This window comes from Macrotis lagotis, chromosome 7, assembly GCF_037893015.1.
Source record: "Macrotis lagotis isolate mMagLag1 chromosome 7, bilby.v1.9.chrom.fasta, whole genome shotgun sequence".
Lineage (NCBI taxonomy): Eukaryota > Metazoa > Chordata > Mammalia > Peramelemorphia > Peramelidae > Macrotis > Macrotis lagotis.
Genome location: NC_133664.1, coordinates 189324281 through 189338712, shown reverse-complemented (window position 1 = coordinate 189338712; position 14432 = coordinate 189324281). Strand labels below are relative to the sequence as shown.

The window sequence follows — 14432 nt, the reverse complement described above, 5'->3', positions numbered from 1 at the left end:
CAGGACTTCCAGTGAGAAAAGGAAGGAGAAAAGATTTGAGGTACCTGCCTACACTGCCTGCCTGCCTGCCCTGTGCGACCACTCTGCCTGTGGCCTGTCTCCCCAGCTCCTGAGTCTGAGCAGTCTCGTACCAGTGTAGATGAGAGTGGGAACAGACACAGAGAAGTTCTGAGTAAGTCGTGAGCCAGTAGCAGTGTGAATTGGGCTGTTGTGAGTCGAGCGGCATCCATGGCTTGGAGGGTGAACCAGCGGAGACCTGAGAGAATTTGCAGTCAAGGTGGAAGAAAAGAAAACAATATATACAACAGATTGCAAAGTTACGTTAAAATGATTGCAGCGTGCTTTAGTTAGAAGAGAGCACACATTTTTAAGCAGCTCCTAAGAATTATAAATCCCTAACATGCAAAAGACTAGATGAAAACCCAAAAGGGGGAAAAGAATAGATACACATTAGCTAAAGATATGTTTTAGTCAAAATTTTTAAAGGAAAAGTTAATAAACTCTGAGCTTTGATAAGAGAATTAGGCAGAAAGTAAACTATATTTTCCTGCTTAGTTGAATGTAAGATTTTGTCTCTATAGTTGCTTTAAAAATAAACAATTCACCAAAAAGAAAAGTTTCTCTTTACCTTCATCATCAGTGACCTCACAGTACAAACTTTATGGGAGGAAAAAAACCCATAAAACTGAAAAGTTAAATACAAAGAGCTAAATCATATTACATCTTTGAAATTAGTAACCCTATATACTTATGTTACTTATACAAATTCTTAAAGAAAATTTTACATATGTTTGATTAAAAGAAAACTTTCCAAAGAATATTTTCTATATGGGGGGGGGCACCAAAGAATATGAAGGAAAAATACCATGACAGTTTAGGAAAAAAGAGAATTCTAATCAAGAAAATGTTTAAGTTGTATCTATAAGAATAAACATCTTGATGCATATTATATATATTATTTTAAAGCTGGTGACACCATACATAGAGCAAAAAAAAAGTACTATGTCTCAAAATGCATGATGCAACAAAAATGCATCATCAATTAAGACAATAATTTCTAAAATTAATTACTCCTTGTATGAAAGGACAATTTAAATTCAATTTTGTGAGATACGACTTAGCACTCTAAATCAGTAAATATAGTATACATGTAGTAAAATATATATATATATAAAATATAATAAAAACTTTTATTAGTAAAAAATATGATATATGTTCATCTAATAAAATTTTAACTTAAAAAAGACTTACATGTCCTGGATTAAAAAAAGGATCTACAGGCTATAAATATTTGTAAATGGTACTAAGCAATTTATTTGCTTTTTTCACTAATGCAACACTAAAAAAATTTTTTTAGGCTCTTATGAATAAACACTGAAAAAAATATACTGTCATAGTCTAAAAAGCCCAACTTCCACTGACCTTATTTTATGGTCCTTTAACACATATTCAACTAACATTATATGGTTAGAAGTATTATCACAGAATAGTAATTCTCAAAAATAATCTAGTACTGATGGCTGCAATGGTCTTCAATATAGTTTGCAAGCTAATATTCCTGCCTTTTATAACATGTGAGTGCTCATATTCTTATTGTTAGTATGCTTCAATTATACTAGGTATATAACAATTGCACTTATTTGGCATTCCAACAACAGAAGCCACCAAAATAATTTCTTGGGGGGGTCTCACTTTAAAAAAATAGATGAGGTCAATGGTCTGTATTATTTTATTCGGTTAAAATGGAACAAAACTACAACTATAAACAAAAAAATCTTACAATGGAAAATTCTACTCCCCCAAAATGAATAATGTACAACATTACATTTAGTGATATATATGTACTACTGTAATATACTGATGAAAGGAATTAAAAATTTGACTTTCTTGATTGAAGACAAACATGTTAAGGAGTGCTTTTTACAATATAATTTTTTTAAGTGCAGTAAAAACATAGAAAAAGGATTCTACTGCCTTAGGTTCACCTCTTCCCCCTATAAATTTTCTCTTGTGATCTCACCAACTCTCATATATTTAATTATCATTTGTTAGTAGATGAATCAACTATCAATATATCCAGTCCCTGTTCTCTTTTCTGAACTTCAATTTCACATCACCAGTTGACTAAGGTATATTGCAAATGCAACATTTCCAAAACTTCCAAAATCCAGCCCTTTTCCAAAACTGACTATTTTTGTACTATCAAGCCTACAAAGATACATTCTCCCAAGCGTAAACCTTGGCATTATACTCAACTTCTCAAACTCTCTCATTTCATTTATCAAATCAATTGTCAAATCTTGCCATTTCTAATTCTACATCTCTCACAGTTAACCTTAGATAAGGCTCTCATCTAGATTACTCATCAGCCTCCTAATTAATGCTATTTCAGTCCCTGTTCCACGTGATGTTCAAGTAATTTTCGGAAAGTTCAGATCTAAACATGTTACTACTACACTTAAGCAGCACTAGTTTCCTAATGCCACCAAATGCCAATCAAATATAAAGTTCTTCTCATCTTTGATCTAACCTATCCTTTCCTCCCTAATTTTAAGTCCCTCCCTCTCCAGCACTCTGTGATTGAGCTACATTGGTCTCCTCTCTTTTTCTCACCCATGATGGTCTATTTCCAGTCTCTAGGTCTGATTATCTGCCATGCTGGAATATACTTCCTTCCAAGCCTCATGTATGATCCAACTAAAGCCCTGGATCACCATGCAATCTTTCCTGACCTCTTCCTCCCCCAACTGCCACTACAGATTATCTTGAATGACACTAATTTGTATTTATCTGTCTTTGTTCTCTTCATAATAACTCCATATTCACATACAGAGGTCCTGCTTTCCTGTATGAAATATAATCTCCTCGAGAATAAAGACTGCTTCCACAGCCTGCATTTATAACCCCATGGTCAGCATGGTTCCTGATACAAAGCAGACATCTAAAAATGTGTGCTGGCCAACAAGCTATTACTTTGTTCAAACTATTTAAAAAATCCAACAAGCTTCTGAGACAGAAGAGCAATAAATTCAAATGAAATTAACTTTTAATACAAATTTGAGATTAAAGTAAAGACCTTGGACTTATAAAAATACAAAAGCATTTCATTTCTTAATTGCATACACAAATATGTTGAAGTCTAAAGCATCCTTGGGTAAAGATTATGGAAACATCATTAATTTATAATGAAGATCTTTGGCACTACATGTGCATTCTAAACCCTTCAAACTAAGATAAAGCCATATTTTGCCTAATAATGCTTTGTTATATTAGGGACCCAGCATAGTTATGGCTGGATATTCATGGCATGGAATTTTATAGAGGTTTCTAAATTATTAAGCTATCAGAAATACAAAGAAGGAAGTTTAAAACATCGGGTATTCTGAAAAATTACATGTATTTTTATATACTTTTCAGAAATGTTCTCAATTGCAAATGTCTTAATCCCTTCACAGTATATAGGTATTTCCCATTTTATTCGAATTCACTAAGTAGAAACAGAAAATTGGGGAAAAAATTCAGACTACAGTCCTCAAAGACTCCAATTAATAGGATTCAAGCAAATATATAAAATTTGTTTCCTAGTTAGTAATTTAACACTTCAACCACAAGATGTAGAGGTAATGTAGCCATCTCCTAACTTTCTGTGTACTATAATCCACATGAAACAAGGATAAGCATTAGAGATACAACAGTCAGAACTTTAATGCAATGAGTTCATTGCAAGCAAACGAACAAGACGGAATCATAATGTTTCTTTCAGGATCATTTTGTGACAAGAAAACCCAACACCATTTGCTGTTACACTGCCACTTTGTAAAGGACAGTTAAACGAGCCATAATCTGAAGTAATAGCTTTGCCAGTTCCTGGATATAAAACCTTAGACAAATCACTTCATCTTCAGTTTCCTCAGTTAGGAAATGGTGAGCTGAAGTGTTTTTTACAGTTTTAAATTTTATGATGTTAATCTCAAGAGATGGAAAAACTAGGTTCCTCTACCCTCATTAAAAGGGTCAAATTTTAAAATAATTCGATAGATCTGCTAAAGAAGTAGTCAAAAGAAAAATGAAAAGTCTATTTAATGGTTCTTGATGGTTTCTTAACTAACCTCTTCACACTGTATTGCAGAAGATCTCTCCAGCATATGGATCAACCTAGCCTGTTGCCTCTACATTATCATAAAGAGAACACAGATCAACAACCAAAGAGTTTTTAAAATCTATCAGAAAACATGTGAAACACAATCCATAAATAGTCTTTAAGGACAAAGTATTTAGTCCAAAATTAAGTTTGAAGAGGAAAGTGTTCTACAATACATATCAGATACTGACAGTGAATTCTGACAGGAAATCATTATGTTAATAAAAAGTGCTGGTTCACCCTACTGGCCATGTTTAAAATAAAGTGAATATGTACAGAAAAAAAGATGAACAGCATTCTCCATTAAAAGTTACGCACTTACATACTTACTCTTTCATTTCTTTGGATGGGGAATTGCATGCAGGAAGGAATGCTGCCGTGCTACTTAATTTATCCAGAGTACAGGCTGTTCCTATGGCTCGCACCACTAATCCAGATTCTCCTTCAAGATCAAAACACTGCAAATACCCAACTACGGCATTTCCTCTCATTTCAAGTACTTTCAAACCAATCTTCCTTTGTAGTTCACCTATAAAACAGAAGGGGGAAAAAAAACCCTAAAACTCTTAAAAAGGCAATCAATTCCTGTTTTACAAAACTGAATTGTTAATACATTATTGAAATGTTAATGGTTAAGAATCAAAGAATCACAAATTTAGACTTGGAAGAAACTTTTTATATCAATTAGGTCAAACTAATTTTATCAATGGGGCAAAAAACAGAAAAAATTATCAGTTAAAGGGGCAGTTAGATGGCTCAGGGACTAGAGCACTGGCCCTGGAGTCAGGAGGACCTGAGTTCAAGTCCAACCAATAATTGCCTTGCTGTGTGACCATGGGCTAGTCACTTAATCTCACTGCCTTGCAAAAACCAAAAAAAAAAAAATTATCAGTTAAACTTCTAAATAAAATTATTATAATCTTTGTCAAAGTGCTTTAACCAATTTAAATAATTACTTGCTTAAACAGGTCAAAATTTAGTTACTTGATGTACTCGTATGCCGTATCTTTTTCTTCATTATCAATCTAGCTTTTTACTAATTCTGATCTTGGTCTGACTATAAAATTAATTCATGTTGAAATGTTTATTGATGATTAAGCTCACAATAAAAAAATTAAATTTTGAGGGCATCTAGGTGGTGCAGAGGATAGAGCACCAGGCCTGGAGTCAGGAGGACCTGAGTTTAAGACATTTAATAATTATCTAGCTTGTGACCTTGCACAAGTCACTTAACCCCACTGCCTTGCAAAAAAAAAGGAAAAGAAAATTTCAAAAATATGACTTAAAATATAATCAACTCTGTTGTTGTGATTATTATAACCTTTACTAAGTATTCATAATGATGATTCTTTGTAATCTATAAGTCTATAGTCGCTCTTATTCCTCCTACCTGATCATCAATATTTTCTCCCATTTCTACCTTTGTACTGAAATCATCAAGTATCAAGATGGATAATGATTTAATCTAGAAGAATCATAGCACATATTTCACAGAAACTTATCACTGAAAAAGTCATGTTAGACTTCTTGTAAATATATACAATGATGAACACAAGGAAAGATGATCAAATGCCTAATGATATATTTCTTGTTGTCTGACTTTAAAATAAAGCCAACTCACTAAAATTCTTTGTTGAATTTTCCAAGAAGTATATGTGATCAATTTAGCAGCAATTTCTAGGTGACAGAGTGGACAGAGCACTGGCCTTGGATTCAGGAAGACAGGAGTTTTAATCCAGCCTCAGACAATTACTAGCTGTGTGACCCTGGGCAAGTCACTCAACCCTGATTCACTTGCATCCAGGGTCATTTCCAGTCATCCTGCTTCATATCTGGCCACTGAACCCGGATGGCTCTGAGAGGCTGGTGAATTAGCACAGCCCCTCACTCAAATCCAATTCATGTGCTTGTCTTGGCATCACCTCCCTGATGTCATAGTCTTTTTACAAAATGAAAGACAAACAGCAGCAATTTCTATCTATTACAGCAAAAGCATTAAGCATGATTATGATTCAGTTCCTCCTGTGTTCATCACTGGTTAAGGATTTCACATTTAGAGTACCAACAATTAAAGTTTATAGGTGGTCTAATAATTGCATGATTCTGAGTATCCATTCCTTTTCAACCACTCTACAAATGCTGGAGATTTGGAAGGGGATAACAGAGAACTAAGGGGCATTTTTTTTCCTTCGCTTTTTGCATGGGTTGCCAAAAGATCAAGATTTCAACAGCAAGTAGTAAGGCTTATTTGTGATGAGTTTCTTTGTACTTAGCTAAGGTAGTCCTTAGAAAGTAACCTTAATATACTGCCAAGACTATCCTAAAACTAATATGATCATGTCAGTCCCTCACTTAAAAGTGTGCAGTCAGTGACTCATTATTATTTCTGAGGTAAAAAACAAACTTCTGATACTCAGGAGGGTTAGGTTGGTAAAAAGATCCAGAAATATCAATGAAGTAAAAATAAAGGACAAATAAACTTTGAATCATAAGTAACAGAATAAGGCCTAGGACACATCTGAAACTCCCCTTACACTAACACTGATCCATTAGTTGATACCCTTTAGGCACTATTGCTCACGAAGTTCATAATTCACCTAACCATATTATCATCTAGTCTACATTTCCTCATTTTCATAATCCTGAACTGGAAAAGAGATCAAAGGATCATCTAATCTAGAATTCTGAACTTATTTGGGCAGGTATACAGACAAGTTATCATTATGTCTATTTTGTAGACACAGCCCAGAGAGGTTAGATGACTTGTCTAAGGTTACATATATGTCACAAGTTTACCAGAAAGTAAATGAGCTTAGCTTAGTTACATTTGTTTTTAATAAACTTAAAGTAGCTTATAGTGATAGAGAAAATGATTAAAAAGCTCTTATTTTTCTTACTCTTTTTCAAGTTCCACAAGAAATGAAAAAACATTTATTAAGCACTTTTTTTATCACAAAGCACTGCATTAAGTTCTAGGGATGAAAAGAGAAAAAAATAGTCATTGTTCTAAAGAAGTTCAGATTCCAATGGGGGAGATCACGGAGGTTTCGGCAGCAAGTGAGAAGGAAAAGTCCAGTGGTGCTGTGGGCAAAGCAGATGGTAAAACATCTCTGCTAAAGTCAGATAATAACTGTTTCTGATATTGAGGTATGTGATGGTACCAAGGACTTAGATGGAGAGACTCTCTTTTCTGCATTTTTCATCAACAAGCACCTAGGGGCTGCAGCCCTTGAAGAAGTAGCCACCAAATACTTCTCTGCAGGAAACTCTGGATGACTGTTGGCTGCAGGGTGGGGGAGGTGTAAATAGAGCAGAGTCAGTATTTGGGGAACTCCAATATTTTCTGTGTTCTTAGGTTTACCTGCCCATTGGTGGCAACTGTGGTAGCAGTGGTGTTGGAGTAACAAGGTCCTTCTGCACATGGGTTGCTCCCCTCAATGACTGCTGCAAGGGACAGACTAGAAATAGAATCACTGTTATGGGGGAGTGGTAAACCTCTTTCTCTTGGTCTCAGGGTTCTGAACTTCTCCACCAGAGGAACTGATGAAAGAGGAAAATGCTAATTTTTGTTTTTGCTATTTCAACTAGGCTAGCCTGACTATCCTATCAGAGGCAGATAGTAGTGTTGGTGCTGGCCTTTTCCAAAGTAGGGGTCTTTTCCACAAAGAGACTTATTTGTTGGAAATTATTAAGAAATAGCATAGTGTAGGGGACAGCTAAGTGGTTCAATGGATAGAGCACCAGCCCTGGAGTCAGAAGTACCTGAGTTCAAATCTGGCCTCAGACACTTAATAATTGCCTGGCTGTGTGATCTTAGACAAAGTCGCTTAACCCACTTCCTAGCCCCCCCCCCAAAAAAATATATATATATAGCATAGTGTAATGGGAAAAGTACTAAACTCAAGAATCAGAAAATTAGGGTTCTGCTTTCAACTTTTTTTTAACCTGAGCCAAAAATCATACTGTGAGAATATAACATTTCTAATAGTTATTTCCACAAGTTGTCTCAAGGAGTCATTGTAAGAAAAGGAATTTGTAAAGCAGAGCTATACAAATATGAATAATCACTATTATTGCTAACAACTTTAGTTTTTACTCCTTTTTTCTTTTTCTTTTTTGCAATACTCTATCCATTGTGCCACCTACCTGCCCCTTTTACTTCTTTTTTATGAATATGCTGATATCCCTTTTTTGACATGTCACACAAAAACCATGTACAAGTTCTATTTGTAATAATCATAAGAAAGGAAAATAACATTTAGTACTATTTAAATATCCATCATGATATTCTTTCTTAAATATTTAATACTGAGGCGGAGTCAAAGATGGCAGAGTAAAGGCAGGGACTTGCCCAAGCTCTCCCACAACCACTGCAAGTACCTTTAAATTATGACAAATTCTAAAGTGGCAGAACCCATAAAAAGACCGAGTGAAACAATTTCCCAGCCCAAGACAACCTGGAAGATCTACAGTAAGGTGTTTTGCCTTGGTGTAAGAAAGGACCTACAGTGCAGCCCAGATAATGCCAGAGTGAACTGGCCCCAGTCATCCAGGAACAGACTGTTGGGCAACTGAGTCAGGGGCAGCAGAGGTGGCTTCTAGACCTTTTGAAACAAAGAATGCCAAGAACAACTTGAAGGTCAGCTGGAAAGGTCTGCCAGAGTAAAAATGGACCATAATCCAGCACAAGCCTCAGCAGCGCAGACCAAGAGCAGGCCTCAGGAGCCACTGAATAGGTAGCAGCAGCAGCAGAAGCAGCTTCTTTAGGCCTTCTCAGCCCATGGATGGTAAGGAAGTCCAAAGGAGATAACGGGAGTTTTTGCTATCACTGAGGCAGGACTTCACTACTTTGCCCATGCTCAGATCTGGGTCACAGTCTGGAGCCCCGATCCCAGAAGAGGAGCAGAAGGACAACAGAGCTTACTGCCACAGCAGAGCAAGGACTTTCCTCACAGGTCCAGGGCAGAAAGGAGTGCTTATGGTCATCTACAGACCAGAGCACAGGCCAGGAGTATGATCAAAAACTCTTCTTAGATCCTAATACCTGAAAGAATTGAAAGCTTGAAGGTCCCTAAAAAGAACCTGTGAAAACAATTGCAAAACCCTCAAAAGCTTGGGACAGTGCCCATCCTGGAAGCAGAGCCCCACCTTAACATGTCAAAAAAGGGACATAAAATTAAATTGAAGAATTAAAATCAAGCCATAGGCTGGGGAAATCAGCAAACAGAAGAAAAAACATCACACTTTTGATAGTTACTGTGATCATCAGGAAGATCAAAATATACACTCAGAACATAACAAAATCTGAACCCAAAGCTTCCAAGAAAAATATGAATTGGTCTCAGGTTAGAGAAGAGTTCAAAAAAGATTTTAAAGATCAAGTAAGGGAGATAGAGGAAAACTTGGGAAGAGAAATGAGAGTGATTCAAAAAAATGAAAACAGTCAGCAGATTTGGTGAAGGATATTAAAAAAATCTGAAGAAAATAACATCTTAAAAACCAGACTTGGTCAAAAGGAGTACAAAAAGTCAATGAGGGGAAGAATGCCTAAAAAAGCAGAATTGGCCAAATGGAAAAGAAGATTCAAAAGCTAAGTGAAGAAAAGAATTCCTTAGAGTATAGAATGGAGTTGGAGAAAAGGTAAGCTGGTGACTTTGTGAGAAATCAAGAAACAATAAAATAAAGCCAAAAGAAAAAAACTAGAAGAAAATATGAAATATTCTATTGGAAAATCAACTGACTAAGAAAACAAATCCAGGAGAAATAATTTGACTGAGGCAGCTAAGTGGTGCAATAGATAGAGCACCAGCCCTGGAGTCAGGAGGACCTGAGTTCAAATCCAGCCTCAGACACGTAATAATTGCCTAGCTGTGTGACCTTGGGCAAATCACTTAACCCCATTACCTTGGAAAAAAAAAAGCAAGAAAATTATTGGACTACCTGAAAGTCATGAGCAAAAAAAAAAGACCCTAGACATTTTTCTAGAAATTATCAGGGAAAGCTGCTCTGATATTCTAGAAATAGAGGGTAAAAACAGAAATTGAAAGTATCTACAAATGACCTCCTGAAAGAGATCCCAACATGAAAACTTCCAGGAATGTTACAGTCAAACTTCAGAGCTCCTAGATAAAGGAGAAAATGCTGCAAGCAGCCAGAAAGAAACACTTCAGTATCCTGTAACCACAGTCAAGATAATACAAGATTTAGCAACTTCTACATTAAGAGATCATAGGGCTTGGAATATGATATTCCAGAAGGCAAAAGACTACTCTACAAAACTGAAAATACTCTTTCAAGGAAACTATGGACATTCAATGAAATAGGGGATTTTTCAAACTTCCTTGATGAAATGACCAGAGGTGAACAAAAAATTTGATCTTTAAAGACAAGACTCAAGTGAAACATGAAAAGGTAAACAGGAAAGGCAAATCTGAGGGACTTAAAAGTGCTGAACTGCTTATATTTCTGTATGGGAAGATGATTCTGCCAACTTGTATGAACTTTCTCAGCTATTAGGGTAGTTAGAAGGGGCATATATAGACAAGGCACAAGTAAGCATCGAATTTGAAGGTATAATACATTATAAAGATGAAGTTAAGGGGTGAGAGAAGAATGTACTGGGAGAAAAGGAAAAGGTGAGGTAGAATGGGGCAAGTTATTTCACATAAAAGAGGCAAGGAAAAGTTTTTGCAGTGAAGTGGAAATTGCAGTGGAGTGGAAAAGAGGGGAGATGAGGGAGATGAGATAAGATGAGTAAGCCTTACTCTCATCAGAAATGGCAAAGAGAAGGAATAACACACATACACTCTCAATTGAATATAGAAATCTATCTAACCTAAAGGAAAAATAGGAGAGGAAAGGGATGGGATTAAGGGGGCAAAGGGTAGGTGATAGAAGAGAAGGAAAATTGTGGAAAGGGGTAGTCAGATGCCAAACATTTTTGAGAAGGAACAGGGTGAGAGGAGAGAGAGAATACAATAAATAGGGAGTGGGGGAATAGGATGAAGGGAAATACATTAGCTTTATAACTATGGGGGGAAAATACTGAAACAAGTTTCTCTGATAAAGAACTCATTTCTCCAATACAGAGAACTGAGTCAACTTTATATAAAATAAGAGTCATTACCCAATTGATAAATAATCAAAAGGTATGAACAGTTTTCAGATAAGGTTATCAATGCTATCTATTTAAATATTTTTTTCAAAAATGTCCTAACTCACTATTGACAGGAGAAATGTAGTTTGGAACAATTGTGAAGTACTACCTTATACCTATTAGATCAGTTAATAGGGCAGAAAGAAAAAAATGTCAAATGTTGGAAGGGAAGTAGGGAAAATGAGACATTAATACACTATTAGAGCAGTTGTGAAATTCAACCATTCTGTAGAGCAATTTGGAACTATGCCCAAAGAGCTATAAAAACCACATCTACCCTTTGACCTAGGAATGCTATATTCCAGAAGAGATGAAAAAACAAGAAGGAAAAGGACTTCTATATATAAGAATATTTAGAGCAGGCTCTTTTCTGGTGGCAAACAATTGGAAATTGGGGCCATCAGTTGGGGGATGACTGAAAAAGATATGATTAGGATGAAATGCTATTCTGTCATTTTAAAAAAGGTTCAATAGGATGCTCAGTAAAAATTTACTGAGCAGTATGCAATGGGAAATGTACTAGATACAAAGTAACAACAATGTTGTAGGCTAATCAGCTGTAAATAACTTACCTTTTCTCAGAAATGCTGAGAGAACTCTGAAGGACTTACGATAAAGACTGATGATAAAGTCTGATGGTGTGTGAATACAGTTTAAAGTATATGTTGTTTTTTACTTTATTTTTCTTGGGGTTTCTCTTTTTTGTGAGGGAGGAGCTATGTTTACTTTTACAACAGAACTACTGTAGTAATGTATTTCATAACTACAGATTTTTAACCTATATCAAATAATTTGCTTTCTCAATATGGGGAAGTGGGGTGGGAGAAAGGGAGAAAATTCAGAATTCAAAGTTTTAAAACTGAATGTTAGGAGCAGCTAGTGGGGCAGTGGATAGAGCACCAGCCTTAGAATCAGGAGTTCCTGAGTTGAAATCCAGCAGCAGACACTTAATAATCACCTAGCTGTGTGGCCTTGGGCAAGCCACTTAAATTTACCTTGCAAAAACCTAAAAAAAAAAAAAAAAAAAAAAAAACCTAAAAAAAAACCTGAATGTTGAAACTTGTTTTTGCATATAACTGGGAAAAATAAAATAAAAAGCATTGAGTAGAAATTGCTAAGATACATTTTGACTTGGTACATATACGTGCGTGTACACACACACACACACACACACACACACACACACACACACACACACACAAAAATTGACTGAACTGGGAATTAAGAGGAGAATGAGCTTGATTACTTAAAAAACTGAAAAGCAATTCTGAGTAGAATATGCTTCTCAAAGTATAAAATAATGACCTGTCTTTAAATAAGCAAAAAAAAAAATAGGTAATATGTTTTAAGGTTTGAAAAGAATTTTAAAAGATTATCTCATTTGATTCTCACAAGTGCATGGTGAGGAAAGCACAATAACTTCTCCTCAATCAAATCTCATAGGCTCTAGCAATAGAAAGGTTTCATCATCTATACCAGTCCTGTCTTGTTATAAATGAGGCCAAGGTACTAAATGACTTGCCAAGATCCCATGGGTAATAAAGAATACAGTTAGTATTTGGACCCAAATTCCCTAAGAGAAAAGCCAGTGCTTTTTTCACTAATCACATTGCCTTCAACTCCTATAGTTATGCAGAGCATTTCCAAATCTCTATCTCTAGTGCTGATCTTTCCACTGAACTCTAGATCCACATCTTCAACTCTTGAGAAGACATTTTCATCTGTACCACTAATTCACAAGAAAACCTACCTGACATTAATGAAATAAGTCTCTGTCTGGCTTCATTTGATGCCCTTGGTGTGCGAATTCGGTCAATCCACTGATATTCAGGGTCTTCATTCACCACCAATTCTTCTACAAATCCATGAATTATTACAGCTCGATAACACTTTGGAATAGATGTTGCTATTAAAAAAATTGATATATCTATATGTATAACAAATGAAATTAATATACTAAATATGAGATATTCTGCTGTCCTTAAAAGTAAAGAATATCACTTTAATTATGGTTTATAATGAAGTAATTAATATAATTACTTTTACACAAAAGATATAATCAGTCATAAAAATACTCCTTATTTTCTTTCAGAAGGTTTTGATCCTCACTTTTTCTTTTTTTAGTCCTGGTCTGTTATTTCTTTTTTTTACAAAGGATTCTCAGTTTGGAGATTTCCTCAACCAATTTAGATTAATATCACTTGTATTTAACTTAGTTAACCCTAGGAGGATTTCCTGAGGCACTGACCTAACAACTGAACACTAGACAGCTAACACATGTCAAAGACATGTGAACTGAGTGTTCTTGATTCCAAGGTCAACTTTCTATCCACTATTCCATGGTGTCTCAACCTTTCTTACAAACACATTAAAGAAAGGTCTATAATTGTGGTTTAAGAACTGCTATAGATAACATTAATATAAAATGAAATCTAAATAAAATTCAGAATATAAATCAGGTACCTAAAAGTAGAAAGCAAATGTAAAACTAATCACTAAGCAAAAAAAGGAATATTCATTTAAAACTTTTTTTAAAAGTTACTCCAAACATGACTATATCAGTCTTTAAAAATCATGTCATTTGCATTCTATATCTGAAAGTACCAACACAACAAACCTTAATGTCTACTGGCAATAGTGAATTCCTAAAATCTCTAGCAAACAAAAATTATAGATTTAATACTTGGAATACAAAATGATATGCTTTTTACCACAGAATAGAGAACAGAGATAGAACTATGAAACAAGTAAATGGCATATTCCTCTGTGCCTCATATAACAGTAAAATATTATTGAATTTTTCAGGCCTAAATATATAAACTTACAAAAACTAATTATTGTTTGAATGAAAGCTTTTGACCCCAGAAAAAATTTTATAAAGACTTATTTTCCACAATAATTTCTTGACAAGTACACATTTTATTTAGATCTTAAAAGATAAAGATATTCATTTTTCCACATTTATAGAAATCTATTTTTCCATATTAAGAGCAAGTCAATTCCATTTGAAATTATTTACTTACTGCAGAAGAATTTTACTCCACATGATGACTGCCTAAAACGGTTTAAATCATTAAAGAGGTCTACTTTTACTACAACATTGATCTCTCCACGGATACCTGTGAAATAAAAAGG

General features: G+C 35.0%; 1 protein-coding gene across 16 annotated transcripts in view; it reads right to left on the bottom strand.

Moving 5' to 3' along the window:
* Positions 1–14432, bottom strand: part of C2CD5 (C2 calcium dependent domain containing 5) — a 131290-nt gene that overhangs the window by 101377 nt on the left and 15481 nt on the right. For 12 of the 16 annotated variants that reach the window (XM_074194270.1, XM_074194276.1, XM_074194277.1 and 9 more), the window contains exons 2-4: positions 14321–14416; positions 13048–13186; positions 4472–4670 (exon numbers count right to left, since the gene is read on the bottom strand). In XM_074194270.1, coding sequence (XP_074050371.1) covers positions 4472–4670; positions 13048–13054 — 206 coding nt within the window. In that variant the 5' untranslated portion in view covers positions 13055–13186; positions 14321–14416. Of the gene's footprint in view, positions 1–131; positions 257–4471; positions 4671–13047; positions 13187–14320; positions 14417–14432 lie in introns of those variants that run through there. The other 4 variants (XM_074194272.1, XM_074194282.1, XM_074194284.1 and 1 more) reach the window with 2 other exon arrangements.